General features: G+C 36.0%; 1 protein-coding gene across 1 annotated transcript in view; it reads right to left on the reverse strand.

The window, feature by feature from the left end:
* The window catches only part of LOC110613950 (sacsin), a 43538-nt gene extending 27424 nt beyond the window's left edge, over positions 1-16114 (reverse strand). Inside the window, exons 1-2 of the mRNA XM_021755383.2 lie at positions 14908-16114; positions 383-6363 (exon numbers count right to left, since the gene is read on the reverse strand). Of these exons, the coding sequence (XP_021611075.1) occupies positions 383-6363; positions 14908-15993 (7067 nt within the window). The 5' untranslated portion in view covers positions 15994-16114. The remainder of the gene's footprint in view (positions 1-382; positions 6364-14907) is intronic.
* Between the last annotated feature and the right edge of the window lie 770 nt (positions 16115-16884).

Raw genomic sequence — 16884 nt, forward strand, 5'->3', positions numbered from 1 at the left:
TACAAGTGTAACACCATTGCAGTCTGAGCTACATCATCTGTAATAGAAACATTGACGAACTCTACTCTTCGAATAATCTTTTCAACTTAACATTGATTTTTAAACTGATAAAAGATAACCAAGATAGAGGCAGAGAAAGATGAAATATTCATGATTTATGGTAGAAATTACTTACTAGCAAAACAATTGACATAAATTGGAAGACTACCTATCAATGTATTAAAAAGATTTTGAGTATCTGATTTGACCAGACTATTGCGTTAAACTGAAGCAAATACAGCAATAGGACATGGAACAAACAGTTTAAGTAAGAATTTAGAACATAAACACTTCCACTAGTAACCTGGGATCAAAAACTGAAAAAATAAAAATAAATAAGTACCTAGATGGCTGTTGCCAAGTTCCATTTGCAGCTAAAACAAAAGCTGTTGTGCACAGTGTTGATTTAATAGAAAAATCGTGGTCAGTCAAAAGCTTCACGTCATTTAGAATGGCCACAAGAGACTCCCGCCGTGAAAGGAATTCTGACATGTGGTTAAGTACGTAAACTTTATAAAACTCCACTTTTGATGGCTCTTTGATGTCTAAGTACCTTTGCAGAATAATTCTCTCTCTTTCTGATTCAGTGCGAACAAAATCATCACCCAGGAGATCCTCCCTAACACCATCTGGTTTAAGCCATTTGGTAGGTCTACTCAGACTAACCAGTTTTCTACTTCTGTAAGACTCGAACACAGGAAGATGTTTGATGACATCAACACATGCGTCATCCATGTGCTCTTCAAAGAACCACTTCGACTGAAGAACAAAACTCTGCAGTTCATGCAGCTCCCTCTCTGATGCATCAGTGAAAAGTGCCTCAATCTTCTCTGGACTACCAGCAATTGCCAGAAAAGCATTTAATATGCCTGCTGCTGTTGGAGGCTGAACAAATTTTCCCAGGCCCGGATGTTCTATTTGTAGGTCACGCCTCAAGAATAAACATCCTACTTTTACCAACAAAGAAGACATGTTTTCACTCCAGCCATCATCTGTAATAACATTAGAATTTGGAACTAACTGCATAAGATAATTGTCTCCAACAGGTAATATCGGCCAGTTAGAAAATATTGACAGATCATTGCAGCATGACTTTAGATAGCTCCAAAGACATCTTATCCATTCTATACTTGGTTGACCCTGACTGCCAGGTGCCCAGTTTACCTTTTTTGAAAGCTGCCACTCAACTGGAAGTAATTTCACGAGAAGCTTCTCAAGTAAATCACAAGATAGAAAAGAAATATTTGATCTCTGGCTCTCAGCTATGCTGCATAGCTTTCCATAAACAACTTCTTGAATTTCATTGTCCACGAGCTGGTGTGGAATTGAATCCTTTAGGAGACCATATTCATCCCCTCGTGAAATATAAATTCTTTCATCAGCCCCATTCTTGCCAAATGTAGCAAACGAACCATTAGCAAGCGGCAATAATGCTAAACCGTACAAACTGTCAGGTTGAACAGGAACTTTTAAATCAAGTAAACAATATTCAAGGGTCAAGATCATTGAACTTCTTTCCTTAAATCCGCGTTTTCGCCGAATCAAAAGTGTTCTTAACAACTGTGGTGTCAGAAAGTTCAGTGATGGACAGGCCTCCATAAATCTCTGTACAAGTGGCTTGGAAATAGTCACGAGAGGTAGACTGGCATCTGATAATGCTTCCACAAGATCATGTGCCTTGTCAAAGTTAAAATCAGGAAAAAGCACTTGTTTGGCAGTGACCCATTGGCCCTGTCTGGCTTTTGTATATAAAACACGAATACCAGATTCAGCAATAAAAATGTATAGTTTCCGTACCACTGATGCCCAAGGCTCCAAACCAGTTGCTGTTGGCCAATATGAAAAGAACAGATCACATGGACCAATCTCCTGTGCAATTTTCTCAAGCAAGCGACCATAAGCAGGGGCAACAACAGCTTCAAGAATGTACATGTTCCAGTCTGACCGTTTTTTCCCACCTCCTGCCATGTCATTACCAAACCAGATGTCTCTCCTATTGGACGACAATTCAAAATATGCATTAATGTGTGCTGGAAGCGCAGTACTGATTGGAAGTGGTAAAAAGCAGAAGGCACGGCCCTCAAAGTTTTTCCTGTGTTGAATGGAAGTTGCAGAAACTTGAAATATTTCACTACAGGCATCCTCTGTGTTGAAGATATCACTTGATTCCCCATCCCTCTTGACAGAGTGTATGTATGCAGCAACACAAGCCCATGGAATTGATTTATGAGATTTGTCATTAGCAGCTTCAGAGTTGCTCTTGGCTATCCCACTGCCTAAACACTCGCAGGTCATCCAACAGTGTGACAAAACACCTGAAGGTCTTTGTTCTGTGACCACGATCTTCTTGCACTTGTATGGAAAATCCCTATCTATGGATTTGCTCAACCTGTTCAGCAACTGGTCTTTGCCCAGCCCATTATATTGACTTCCATTGATAAGAGTAAATGCATCATTTGATACATTCGACCCCATATTTTGATCCATAATGCAATTTCTGTGAACACGATGTAGGAGTTGCATTTCATAACCATTTCCTTCCTTCACAAAAACAGAGATGCTTTTCACATTGCGGAGGAAAAGCAAAACATCAGAAACAACCTCTGAGAAGGATGTAAAGAGAGACATGACATCTTCAGGTGCATATCCTTCCCTCTTTATCTGGCTATGCAGGGCAATAGCAGAGCTTCTAAGAGGAAAACGGAAGAGGGTACCAGGAAAGGGATGCTCCATATCACAGCCAAAATGTAAGAATGGTGAGAACTGATCAGGAAATTGTTCCAAAATCTTCCTCCCAACAAACTTAATTCTTAAGCCAGGATGGGAAGGAGAGATCCCAGGCAAATGACAGGCATGAGGATCAAACATAACAATGTTTTCCCCAGAAACAAATGCAGGTATGTCTGTAAAATGATAAACACAATTAAATCCAAGACCAAATCTTCCGATTGCAAAAGGCTTTTCCAGTTTGCTTTCTTGACCAATACGTGAGATTGCATAGAGATCTTGAGGGGTGAAAACCGAGTCATTGAAACAATATAATGCGGGACCTTGCCAATCTGCCATTTCAGGAGAGAGAACTGAAGAAGTCCCATATTGAGTTTTATCCAAAAGAAATATTACTTCTGAAGCCCCAGCATCCTCAGCATTTTGAACCAGTTCAAAAAGAGTCCCAGGACCATCTGCGTACATCTCAAGTATATGTTTAAGTCTTGTCGTCAAAGCTTCATGCTGTCCAAAGGCTTCAGCAGCCCCAGATAAACCAAAGTTCATAGAATCAGCACTTTCAGCAAGTAAGATCCTACGAAGTGAGCAGACACCAAGCTTCTCTGCAACTTCATTAGAGATACTCCCATGGACAAACTTTTGAACCGTTCTTTTTGCATTTAAGGCCACAGATGATGCACTAAACGAGCTCTCAGCATCATCTGTGCCAAGCAACCAAGGAGCGTCATTATAAACTAAACCATCAGCAGGGAATAGTCTTCCTGAAACATCTGGTAAATATATCTTGACTTCTTGTTCATGAAACTGAACTTCAGCCAGATGCTGAACAATCAGTATTGCTGCCCTTATTTCTTGTACATCCAGAGGACAAGAACCCTTCCTCAAAGCCATTCTAACTAAAATATTAGCATAATCAATGGGCTTAAAATGCTCTTGAACTCCAAGCTCCAAAAATAAGTCTTTGAAAACAGCTAAATCAATGGGAATAACACGAATATAGGGAGCCAAATGAAGAGGGCCATTAAGAACAACCTCATCTATGGTAGCAAATCCATCTCCCACCCAAATCCAACGCGATCCCTCAAGAATAGCCTTCACAATATCTATTTCGTCAGAACCAATCAAGCTCATCATTATTGAATATATCTTTGGCATTGCCAAGGTTAATTCCTGCCGAAGTAGCTGATCATTCACAATCTCATTGTTCTTTCCAAGCTCAAGTAACTGAGCAGCAAGTGCACTTCCTCCAGGAGAAGATAACCACCCAAGATTATATGATAATGCAGTGGAGGAACATTCACCATCCAGTATTCTCATGCTAGCCGAAACAAGCCACAAGTCTGTTTGTAACCTAACAAGCTTAGGTGGAGCAACTGTCGATGATACAGCAGGCCATGGCAAAGTATGAAATGGAGCAGAAACCATCACAGGGCACCAGCAAATCATCCGCAGATCATTCCAGAACTTTTCAAGGTCAGATTTCATGTTGCGAGGTCTAAAGGTAGTTGCAGCACGTGAAAAGATTCTTTGAACAGTTCCTTCATCATCATTTAATTGGGTGGGAAACCACTTAATGGCATTTACTTCTAAGTACGAAAGAAGCACTTTACCTCTGGAGTGTGCTTTTTTTTTATCCTCATGCATTAATTGCTCAACTTGTCGAGCACTTTCCAAGACTGTTTCAGGAGAAACAGATGTCCTGAGGCCCAAACTGTGTAGCACATCTAGAATATCAGGTTCTTGGAAAGCACCAGAAGGGAAGTTATCAGAGTCATCTAATAAAGCAGATAACTCTTCATTGCGAGGATCATATAGCACTGAAGGACATTTAACAGCACCATTAAAGGTCGGCACAAATTCCAAATTTTTCAAATGTTCCTTGAAAGTTGCATCCTCTACACAAAATTGTGGCAAGTTCTGCAAAACAGAAAGCATAATACTGTCACGAACTTCAGGTTGCAACTCCCTGATATTTTCAAACACCTGCTGCCTGTAGAAGTGTGCCTTCCCCATTCTCTCAATTCCATAATATCTCATCAAAATCTCTTCTTCACTATTTAAGGATGTCATAATAAACTCAGAACCCAGAAAATTGTCAGGGACATTTAATGGCGGCAAGTACTTTTTAGGATTTTCTAGATCAGAGAAATGAATGTCATGAACAGACCTTCCACCATAAACTTTATAAATGGGAAGCTTCTTGCAATTTCTTATGACAGAACCATCAATACAATCTCCCAAGTACCATTTAGGATCAAGAAGAAACCTGCGAAGATCATCCTTTTCTTCATCTTGCAAAATATGAAACAATGTTTGACTTATACCACCATGTGAAGAGACAGCATCAAAAATTGATTCCAAGACACCAGCACAATTAGCTTCAGATACATAAAGAGACAAATCTGGATGCTCAACTCCACATGCGGTACTAAGTACCTTGCATCCAATTTTAACAAGGGCATCATGAATTGAAACTGGAAGTTTATCAGCACGGATCAATTTTGACTGTCTAGAAGGTCTGTACAGATGCTGAGATGTGGATGGCAGGATGGGCCAATCGCCAAAAAGGGATAAAGTTTTGCAATGAGTTTGAAGATATTGCCAGAATAGCTCAAACCATGATGAGGTTGGGTGATTACTACAGGACCCAGGATTCCATAAAACCTTACTTTTATATCTCCAATCAGCAGGGACAAATCTAGAGAATAAGTTTAGGAAATGTGTAATACTGAAAACTGCAATATTTGCTTTTGATGACTGTGCAATAGCAGAAATTCTGCTAAATATGTGCACAGGAATATCACGATCAACTATTTTATCATAAATTTTTTTAAGCAACATGTATTCTAATTCATTGCAAATGAAATAAGAGGTCTCCGTGGAAGCTTCAGACAATAATCCAAAATCACCATTTGCTAAAGGAAGCAGTGGCAGTTTGTTTGCATGAATACCAACATCAGCATCAATTAAGTCCTCAAGACAATATTCCAACAATACAAGCTTATAACCTTTGCTCAATGTCACAAGGACTTTGCATTCCCTAAGAAAATGACGAACTGTACCAGGAGTAACCACTTTTTGCTCAAATCCAGAAGCATATTTCAAAAGCATATCAAACAAGAAAACGGGTAAATGGACAATAGGAATTCCTAACTTCAGGAGAGCCTCACCAAGTTCCTTGCTTTTATTGAACTCCTCATCATGGAGGAAGGCTTCAACTGGTGTTACCCATTTTCCACCTTCAAATTCTGAATGCAATACAGGCGCATAACCAACTTTTTTGTATATATGCTCAACTAAAATGTTCCATGGCTCTTCAAAAGAACCAGTAGGCCATAAAGAGTAGTATGAATCTGTGGACCCAAGCAACCCTTGCACACCAAGCAGCAAATGTTTGAAGGCAGGAGCGACAACGTCTTCTAAAAGAAGTCTGTTCCAAATGGAGCGAATTTTCCCACTTCTGTCCATGTCCGCTCCATACCAAATGCCACGACGATTTGATGAAACCTCAAAGTAGCCATTAACATGCACATTCAACCCAGTTCTTATGGGCAGTGGAAGAAAACAAAATGCCCGACCAAGCTTCAGGTAGTCATTCTGTGCACAATCACATAATAACAAGGTTACGTATACGTATTACAAAGAAGACAAACACAAAAGGTAGAGAAGCATTAAAAACTAAACACAACACCTGGCTGATTTTCTTACAAGCATCTCAATAATAAGGACATGCAAAAATGGGACTATCAATTTGGAATATACCTATAAAATTATCTGAAGTATGCCATGACCATTAATCCAAGAACCTAAAATTAACAGTAGATGCCAGGATAATCACTATAAAGCCACTGGCTTTGTAAGGTTTTCAATAAAACCAAGCCCGTAATATAAAGTTAGTGAACACTATATTTCATCATTTCACATTACATTTTCCATGCCTTTCAACAATTTTGGTTTTACTAGGCACCATACCATATTTTTTGGTAAATATATGGACCTTTATGCATGGAACAAATCAATTTAGCAGTAAATGTTCATATTCACAAAAGTCCAAGAAGAATTAGAAGTATGTTTTAAGTCTATATTTACATATGCACCTCATACTAACAAGATTAGAGAATTTCCAAGAGCTTTGAGGCTTTTTACGCTTGAAAATTTATGAATGCAATTCCATCCTTTGTGTCAAGTCTAAGGAATGTATTACCTGCAGTATTTCAAATTTCATCATTGATATTCTAACTACAAACTTCTTTTTTAATCTTAATTTCTTAGTACATGGGGAAAAAATTGCTACTAGATATAGTCCCACACATGTACCCAAAAAAAATTATAGCTTCAAAGCTGCAATCCAAATGGCAAAAAAATTTGGCAATAACTTATCTCCATCGATCCAAAGATGAGAACAACTTCATGTCTACAGAAGTATTGCTTCAAGTACCAATAATTATTATTCCTTTACAATCAAATATCCCTCTTTTTTTTTTTTTTTTGGTCATTTATCTCATAGACAAAATCCAAGATGAAAATAACAAAAAGTTAAGAGTCATGAAAGAGCACCCTAAAGCTAAGGATTACAAGCAGAAGTGATAAACACGAATCAATGCAACTTTAACGATGGAAGGAGAAGTGATCAAAGTGAGGCTAGCTTAGATGGGAATTGGGATAGAGGTCCAGAAAAACATATTCCAAATATCTAGGCTCTAACACATAGTGAGATGGAGGAACCTATAGATGTTAGCCATAGTACAAATGCAAGAAGAATGGAGTGACAAATTGTGACAACAAAGTTATGCGACTGCAGAATACCAACTAAGTTGAAGTTTTTAAAAGACTAGAACTCAACTAGCTATGATATATGGAAGGGCTACTTTTCACCCACAGCCTCTCAAGTGTTTTCAACTAGATTCCTTAACTTCATTTCTTTCTTAAAACCCTCCAACTTTAATTTGAATATCAATAAACTCAGTCCTATCTACTATAATAAGTTTCTAGGTTAACACAATTAAAACATTATATCTCTCCTTACATGTCCCATAATTTCATTTTTCTAATCTAAATTAATAGATTTTAGATAGTTACACTAATAATAATATATCTGCACTAATTGCTTCACATATAAAATTCCCTTTTTATTATTTTTAGTTATTAAATATAAACTTTAGTTCTTTTAAATAATATTAAAATTTTTACTCTTCTTATCCATCTATATTTCACAAAATTAAATATTAAAAATAAATAAATATTCAATATTAAATAAATTATAATAATCCATTAAATTTTTAAAATATCACTAGAAATATTATTAATTTAATTTTAGCCTTATTATGTTAAATATTATAATTAACTTAATATTATGATAATATAAGATACCATTATTAAAAATAATTTAAATATTTATTTAGTTAAAATATTATTTAATATTGGTATTTAAAAATAAAAATAAATAAATAACAAAATATGTAATAAATAATAAAAAGATGAATTAGATTTAGTTTTCTTACGTTTGCTCTTTTTTTAATTACATGTTTTGGCAAAGGTTAGCATTTACTTTGAAGTTTCCCTAGGTTGAAATTTATAGGAAGGGACTGATAGCATGGATGGGAAATCACTGAAATGGCCAGCACGACCAAATCTCTCTTTGTGATTATGCCTGGGTTTATGAAAGAGAAACCGTTAGGGCCTTAAATTAGTTGGTTAGATTTTAATAATAATAATAATAATTCTCAAAATTATAATGGAAATAATAAATAATATCCTGCAAAAATTATATATTTCATAAATAATATTTGAATTTAAAATTTAAATTTTGCAAAATCTTGGTGTTAAATCTAGTATATAGAAAAAAAGGAGAAAGAAAAGAATAAATTGGGAGAGAAATGGGAGGAAAGAGAGAATTTTTTATTTTTATTTATCTGGAAACCAGCAATAGCAAGTAAAAATAAGTTTATGATACTTAAATCAAGGTTGAAGGAGCTGTAAGAAAGGAATTGAAGTTGAGTGCAAATTGAAAACAAGGTAACGTTGAGGGACTACTAGTGAAAATTACCCTATATGGAAGTGTGCTGGACAAAGAACAAACAGCACATACATACAATCAGAACGACAAAAATTAAGAGGCTAAGATGGATGTGTAGAAATTCAAGAACAGTTTGCATAAGGATTAAGGTATGAAAAAATCTGCAAGAAGGGGGAAATCAGAAATGGCACCTATTGAGGAACGATTGAATTTGAGAGCAGGGCAATTAAGATGGTTTGGAAAAATGAATCAGCATCAAAGACAAGCAAATGCTCCACTGCACAATGTTGAGCACTTTAAAGTGGCAGTAGATAAGAAAGGGGATGGACTCTTTTCTAGTATTTGATTTATTTTAGGATTAGATTTCTAAGTATTTAATTTATTTTAGGATTAGATTGCTTTATTCTTTATTTTAGGAATAGATTATTTTATCTTATCTCTTTGTTTTCTTATCTCTTAGGACTCTTATCTCAGTAGAACTGTGTTACACAGTAACGCTATTTCCCTATATATATTGCTGAAAAATCAGAAATAAAATATACAGAATTTATTCCTAAAACTGTGAGATTCAAATACTATATAGCAAAAGTTAGAATCCCATAGCAAAAGTTAGAATCCCACATCAAACTCTCTGAAGAACAGTACCAACAGCAATGTCAGGAACAAAAAGAGATTCGAGGACTACTTGAGACCATAGCTAAGCAATTAACTTTGACTCAAGAGGCTGAACGAAGGAAGATCAAATTTTCCAAAGAGAATTGAAGATCAAATTGATGTTAGACCTGGAAGCTATACTAAGTTGGACTTCCCTACTTATGATGGCATAGAGGATCAAGCTCAGCAGAGGCCGCGGCATTCCACATGATTGGAGAGGCTCAATTATGGATTTTCAAACTAGAACAGGAAGAACTGCAAGATTAACTTGGGACACCTTTAAAAATTATTGTCAACTCCACTTTGGACCTCCATTGAGAAGCAATCCTTTGGGTGAGTTGGCCAACTTGAAACAAACCAGCAACTTGGAAAAGTACCAACACAAATTTCAGGCTTTATTAGCAAGGGTACACTCAATCACAAGAGCACAGCAAGTGGAGATATTCATAGCTGGATTAATCAGAATAGATGTGGAACTTCAAAATCCACCCAATCTTGCATCGACTTTGATACAAATTGGAGCAAACAGTATGCACCCTCATCATCCACTCTATTCCAAAACCGTATCCACAGTTAGTCACAACAATAACACTCATGGCCCAACACTCATGGCCCTACGCTAAAGAGATTAACTAAAGGCGAAATGTCGGATATATGTGCTTACACTGCAGGTCATTAATGGAAGATGTCATTTTGGTTACAAATGGATTGACAGGTGATCCAAGTGAAAGCACACTATGACCAAAGAAGCAATCGGGAGGTTTTAATTCAATGGACCTCCCCACTCCCAGGGGGAGTGATGTTATGTAATCTTTTCTAGTATTTGATTTATTTTAGGATTAGATGGCTTTATTCTTTATTTTAGGATTACATTGTTTTATCTTATCTCTTTGTTTTCTTATCTCTTAGGACTCTTATCTCAATAGAATTATGTTAAAACACTGTTTTCTATAGCAATAAACTGTTTTCTATGTATGTTGTTGGAAAATCAAAAATAAAATAAGCAGAATTTATTCCTAAAATTGTGAGATTTAATACTCTCTCCTTAAAGTCTTGAGGTGTTAAGAGCTCCCTCTAATGAGCTCCTTGATAGAGCATAATTTAGACCATATTATCATGATATTATTGATGTTAATTTACACTTTCTCTGCCTAATTTTGTGATTTTAACCTTATTCTGTAGAAAATGGTGTAAAGAGACAATTTGGTGAAAATGCCCCTAAAACTGCCTAAAATGGAGCAAAGGAGAGCAAGCATGCCAAATGCAACTTGAAAGGAGCCAAATAAAGAAAGTAATTTGAAATTCAAATTTCAAATCCTTAAGAGAATTCAAAATTCAAATTCAAGATTCAGCTCATTAAGGAAAGTGTCAAATAAGGAAAGTGCAGTCTGCAGAGCAGTTTGAAATTCAAGATCTTCAAGAATCTTTTTCCTTATTAAAGAAGCCAAATCTTTAGAAGATGCATATTCAAATTTGAAATTCAAATTCAGCTTGTCAAAGAAGCCAAAAGAGTCACACATGCCACCTCAAGTCTTGCACATTCAAAATTCAAAATTCAAAATTCAAAAGAGAGGCTCCACCTCATTAATGCAATGATATGGGCAGCATGGGCAGCTCTTGGGCAGCTCTTGGGCAGCAACTTAACAACTTGGGCAGCAAGTAAGGACCTAGGGCAACACTTTCAACTATAAAAAGACACATAAGGAGCCTCCCCATGTTTTTTCTACACCCCCTTGGACACACCTACAAGATTGCAAGTGGCCACATCTCTTCTTCATCTCTTTCTTTATTTTTGGTTTTTGTTTCAGCCATGAGTGGCTGAAACCTCTTATTCTAGTTGAAGATTGGTTGATACTTTGGTTGTTTTATGGATTGTGAGATCTGAACATATATTGTTTACCTTTTGTTTATTCAATATTTATGCAATTTCATGCTTGATTCCATTATTGCTTTGTTATTTTGATCAATGTGGCCAATTGATTCTTGATTGCAAGGTAATATATTGTTAGTTTGAATAATTTTGAGTCCGTAATTGCTTGGATTGTTCAAACATAAGAACTCTTGGTGTAAAAACTAAGAAAATTGCATGATCTAGCAATATCACCATGCGTTTGGGTAGCTAGAATTAGGTCTCTCTATTTTTTAATACAATTGACAGTTGCTTTGATGCCTAAGGCCCAATGACGTTCCTTGGCAACTTATTGATTAGTGATTAATTAGAGTACGTTCCCTAATTGATTTATGCCTAAGGAGAGATATGGTAGTGAGAAGCGTCTTCCATCTCCATAACTAATTTATTGAATCAAACAAAGGAACCTAAATGTCAATGATCAATCCCAACAACTGAAGTGGATCTAATTCTCCAATTCTTCAACTAGATCTTTCTCATTATTGAAATCTCTTTATTTTATTATTCGCTTTCGTTTATTGCTTTCAGCATTAGATCAATTCAATCAATCTCAAAATCCCTTTTTTACTTTTATTGCACTTTATTTTTATTTTGTTTTCAGTTTCTTTGCTTTCAGTTAATTCTCATGGTCTTGACAAGGAAGATAGATAAGTTTTCAATTCCCTGTGGATTCGATCCTTTCACCTCTATCTGCAGTAGTAATATTGTTGATAACTGAAAAGGTTATTTTTGACCGGCTTCGACAACCGCGAGTCACTCCTTTCCTATCAACCATCCCGTGATGTGATCCATAACTCAGGATCTTAACAGCAGCGCTAAGACGAATTGGAGGGAAGTAATGAAAGATGACTTAGTAGCTCTAGATCATTTTTAAGATGCAGCACTAAACTAGCTGAAACGGAGGAAACCAAGCCACAAAGCCAACCACACCTAGTTAAGGGTCAATTATTGATTTGAGTTAAAGAAGAAACAGAATATTTTAAGTGATAGCAAAAGGATGATGATGATGATGATGATAATCATAATGATAATAATAATAATAATCTAACTGAAAACCTGATTCTTTGACTGCTGCCAGCATATAAGAAAATATTTCTAAAAGATCCCCAACCACTTGATTAACATAAAACCAATCACAAACCATGATTTGAACTTCCAACTCTAGACAATCACTATTTTCCTTGAGCTTTAGGCAACCAAAAACCAACTTGTTCACAGGCCCATGCAACACCTGACAATTACCTTGAATATTACATTCACATTTATTTTTCTGCAACACAATGAAGCAGCTGCTCTTTACCCTAAAAAAAATGAACCAGCTGCTCTTTACCAAAAATAAAAATGAAGCAGCTCCTCTATTATGGCTTCAAAATCATTATCCTCTTTGGAGCCAATAGGCTATGGCTAATTTTCCAAGATTAAGTGTTTTTAGTTGTTAGCACAATTGATCTCAGGGAGTTTCTTCTCGTTTTTTTATTCCTAATCCTGAAAGGAGTAGGATTCATGTAGGATTAACCCCCTAACAGAGAAGAATTAGGAAGAGATAGGAGAAGAATAGAGAGATTCAGAAGAAAGTAGAATTAGAGAGAATAGAAGCGACAGACTCAAGAGAGATAAAGGAAGAGAGGAAAGAGAGTATTATTTCTGGATTGATCTTTGAATGCCTTTACAATCTGCTTACAATGCCTTTTATTATCTGCTTTAACAGAATAACTACCTTCTGAAACATTTCCCTCCAAACACAACAACTATAATTGTCAACTAACAGCTTTCCCTCCAATTCATACTAAACTAACTCTTCTTATTTCTCCTCTTATACTTAACAGATTCATTCCTAAGAAAATGGGCCAGCCATATTTCACCCTCAAGAACTAGCTCAAGAGTGGGGAGGAGTGTTCAAGGCTTTATCCTACATTATTCTTCTCTCAAACCAATATGGGAATTTAACAAACTCTCCTCATGTCCAAAACCAAACACCTGAAACATGAAACACTTATTGGCAGCCCAACATTAGATGGGGAGGCTCTACTACCATCTTAAGAAAATGGGTTAGGCCTTACTCCCAAAATCTAGCTCAATGGAGGAGGATTATCCAAGGCTTTATAAGAGTACCCCCATCCCAAATCAATGAGGGAAAATAACGATCATTAAGTTTATAAATATCTACACAAACCGTTATAGTCTTCCAGCTTTGATTGTAATTTCAAAGGCTTAGTCCCTATCTCTTCCTTCTTCTCTCTTCTTCCTTTTATCATGCAGGTACAATACCAAGATGCTGTTTGTCTTGTACACCCTTATTTATTTCTATCTGAATTTCCTGCACAAAATTATTCTGATTCTTCTGATCTAATTTCCCATATTTCATCTTTTTGTCTTGTTTTTATGCTCTTATAACTTTGGATCTATCCCGCATAACTATTTGAGCTGCTATGGAGAAAATAATTATTTATTAGGGATCTTTAAATTTTGAATTTATTTAAATTTAACATATTTTAGTCATAACAACATCAAAATCTTCACCTGCATTTGTCAACATCTAAAAGATTGCTTTTCAAAAAGCAGTTTCAAACCAGCTTATTTTTCAGCTTCCAACCACAATCCTACATGGAACCTCTATTTACATCATTAACATCCATGGAAAAGAAAAAATCTGTCACCCATATTAATTTTTTTACCTTCCCCTATCAAGCAAATACCAGGCCAAAGTTGCAAATCAAGAACAAATTGTAAAAATAAAGACAGACTGAAAAAATAATAAAAATAAAAAAAGCCATGGTGGAAGAAAATGGTCTAAAACAATATGCAAGACAGCCTGCTTCATTCTCTTCAAGAGGAATGCCTTCCCAGGGAACATCAATCTGAATCTAATGACCGTGATGCCCCTACCATCAAACAATAGCCACAATAAAATTGCCAAATGTCACAGAATCACAACTTAACTCTCAATTTAAGGCACACTCTTTAACAGAGAAAAGGAGATCCTACATTTGAACCTCAACAAGATTGTCAACATGCTAAGGTCATCATCAATGTTAAAATAATGATAATAATCATAATCACAGTAATAATAACAATAAACCCTTTCAACCCATAAAATGGAAGGAAGAAAGAACTGAGACAGGATAGCTGCTGCTAGGAAAACCAATAGAAATATAATATGACCATAATCTATTGAAACTACGAATGCATATTGAGTTTGAGTCCATTAAGCAGAATAGAGAGACCAATATACCATGTACAGTACAAATTCTACCATGTCAGATATCTCATAAATTCATGACAAGGCTTTGTTCATGTTATGTTTGATATGACAGCTCATGGTCTAAAGCTAATTATTTATGTCAGAACACTCCCGGTCCACTCTAACCCCTGTTATGTAGCTCCATCCAGTGGAGAATGAGAAAAATAAATGAAAAGAAAAGGCGAAAAATAGATGCACTAATCATGTATAGAATGTAAAAGGGTGTAATTTATAAATGACCAGTGATCAATTTATTTAATATAAAAAAAAAAGGAAAGAAAGAAAGAGAAGAGGAAGAAAAAAGAAAAGATTACAACTCACACCGGAAAGATCATCTGATATGCATGCTGCAACAGAAGCCCAAGGCAAGAGATGGATATCATATTCTTTAGAAGCCGTAGCAGCAAAAGAAACAATTCTGCTATTTGCTGATGCCATAGTTTGAACTACATAAAACCTATCAATCCTCTTCTTAACTTCACTACCACAAAATGCCTCACTCAAGAAGTCCACACAATAAGCATCCATCTCACTCTCCTCCACCAACCCATCAGAACTCCTTTTCGACATCCTCAGAAGTGCTTGCCGATGCCAAATAACATCATCATTTACGGCACAAACACCACATGAATACAGCTTCCTCGGCTCCTTATCTCCCTTCTCCCACACATACATCTCGATAGAAAGCACATTTTTGAGAAACAGTAGAGAAAGAACCCCTTCTTCGAAGAGCTGAATAAACATAGACAATATGTCGTCATCCAAATACGCTTGCCTCGAGAGCTTGCTGGTGGCTGCCTGATGCGCATTCCTAAGAGGGAAACGAAAGAGAGTTCCCGCAAAGGAGGTTTTCATGTCGCAACCGAAAGCAACGTACGGAGAGAATTGGTCTTTATAAAGCTCGACGGCCGACGAGGAAACAAAATCAATTCTCTTTCCAGGATTTGAGGTTGAAATATTTGGAAGATACACTCCCTGGGGATCGAATAACACCGCGTACTTGCCGCTCACAAAAGAGGGCAAATCGGTCAAGTGGTAAACCGAATTGAAACCAACACCAAAACGACCAGTCTTCCATGCCTGGCCGTGCTTGGCACTGCCGCCAATTCTCGAAATACTGACGAAATCCTCCTCTGTAAACACGGCGTCGTTGTAGGCTAAGAGAGCAGGACCCTGCCACTGAGACATGGAATTGGATAAGAGGGAGTCGGAACCGTGGTGCCTTCGGTCGAGGCAGAGGCGAACCTTAGTTGCGCCGGCGTCGTCGGCATTCTGTATGAGCTCCTTGAGCACCGTCGTTCCCTCCGGGTAGTTCAAGAGAACCTCACGGATCCGCCGTGTGAGGTCAACCTTCTGACCGAAGTCTTCAAGAACAATGGATTCCGGTGCCGTAGACGGTAACTCCATCGTCGTACACGACTGGACGTTGGATACTAGACCATTGATATTTTATAGAAATCTAAATAACAACAGTCAAACAAACAGATGTGGGGGCGAGTTATGACTTTCCTACAAGCTTTAAAGTTCCAAGCGATGCTGTGTGGTATTTTTCAGGAAGAAATCATTTTTATTAAGCTCTTAGTAAATGTACGAAAGGTTATTTTAAGTATTTTTTTTAAATATTATTGTCATAATTTTTTTCATTTTATTTTTTTCAAACAATTTTTTACTAATTTTCTAATTAAATATATTAATGGAGATTTTAGATAATTATTTAAAAAAATAAAAATTAATAAAATAGTTATTTAAAAATAATAATTAATAAAATATTATTTTAAAAATTAAAATAATATTAATTATGATTATAATAATTAATTTATATATTATTATAATGTAAAAAATATGGGTATATAATAATTTTAAAAATTATGAAATAAAATGAATACTTTTTAAAATATTCATTTGTAAGGGCGGAACTTTAAAAAAATTTCTAAGATATCAAAATAAATAATATTATATATAACATATTACTATCATTGGCACGACTTTCGATGCAAGATTTCCCAATTCTTTTGTGACTCGATACTGTTGCATTTTTTTCTTTCTTAAACTTAACTTTTTTTTCTCATTTTCTATGGAAGACAATCTACATCAATTGACTATGTGGTTCCAGAGATATTACAATCGTCACTTATGATTTCTGTGGGAATGTTTCTCACATACAATCCAATCAATTTTCAGAATATGCAGACTTTTTTGGCAGATTTATTATAATACCCAGTTAAACTCCGGCGTCGGAATTCCAACCTTCCGATAGAATCCCCATTAGAATCCGGAATTCTCGAAACTGGAATCTTT

Source organism: Manihot esculenta, chromosome 4 (assembly GCF_001659605.2).
Source record: "Manihot esculenta cultivar AM560-2 chromosome 4, M.esculenta_v8, whole genome shotgun sequence".
NCBI lineage: Eukaryota > Viridiplantae > Streptophyta > Magnoliopsida > Malpighiales > Euphorbiaceae > Manihot > Manihot esculenta.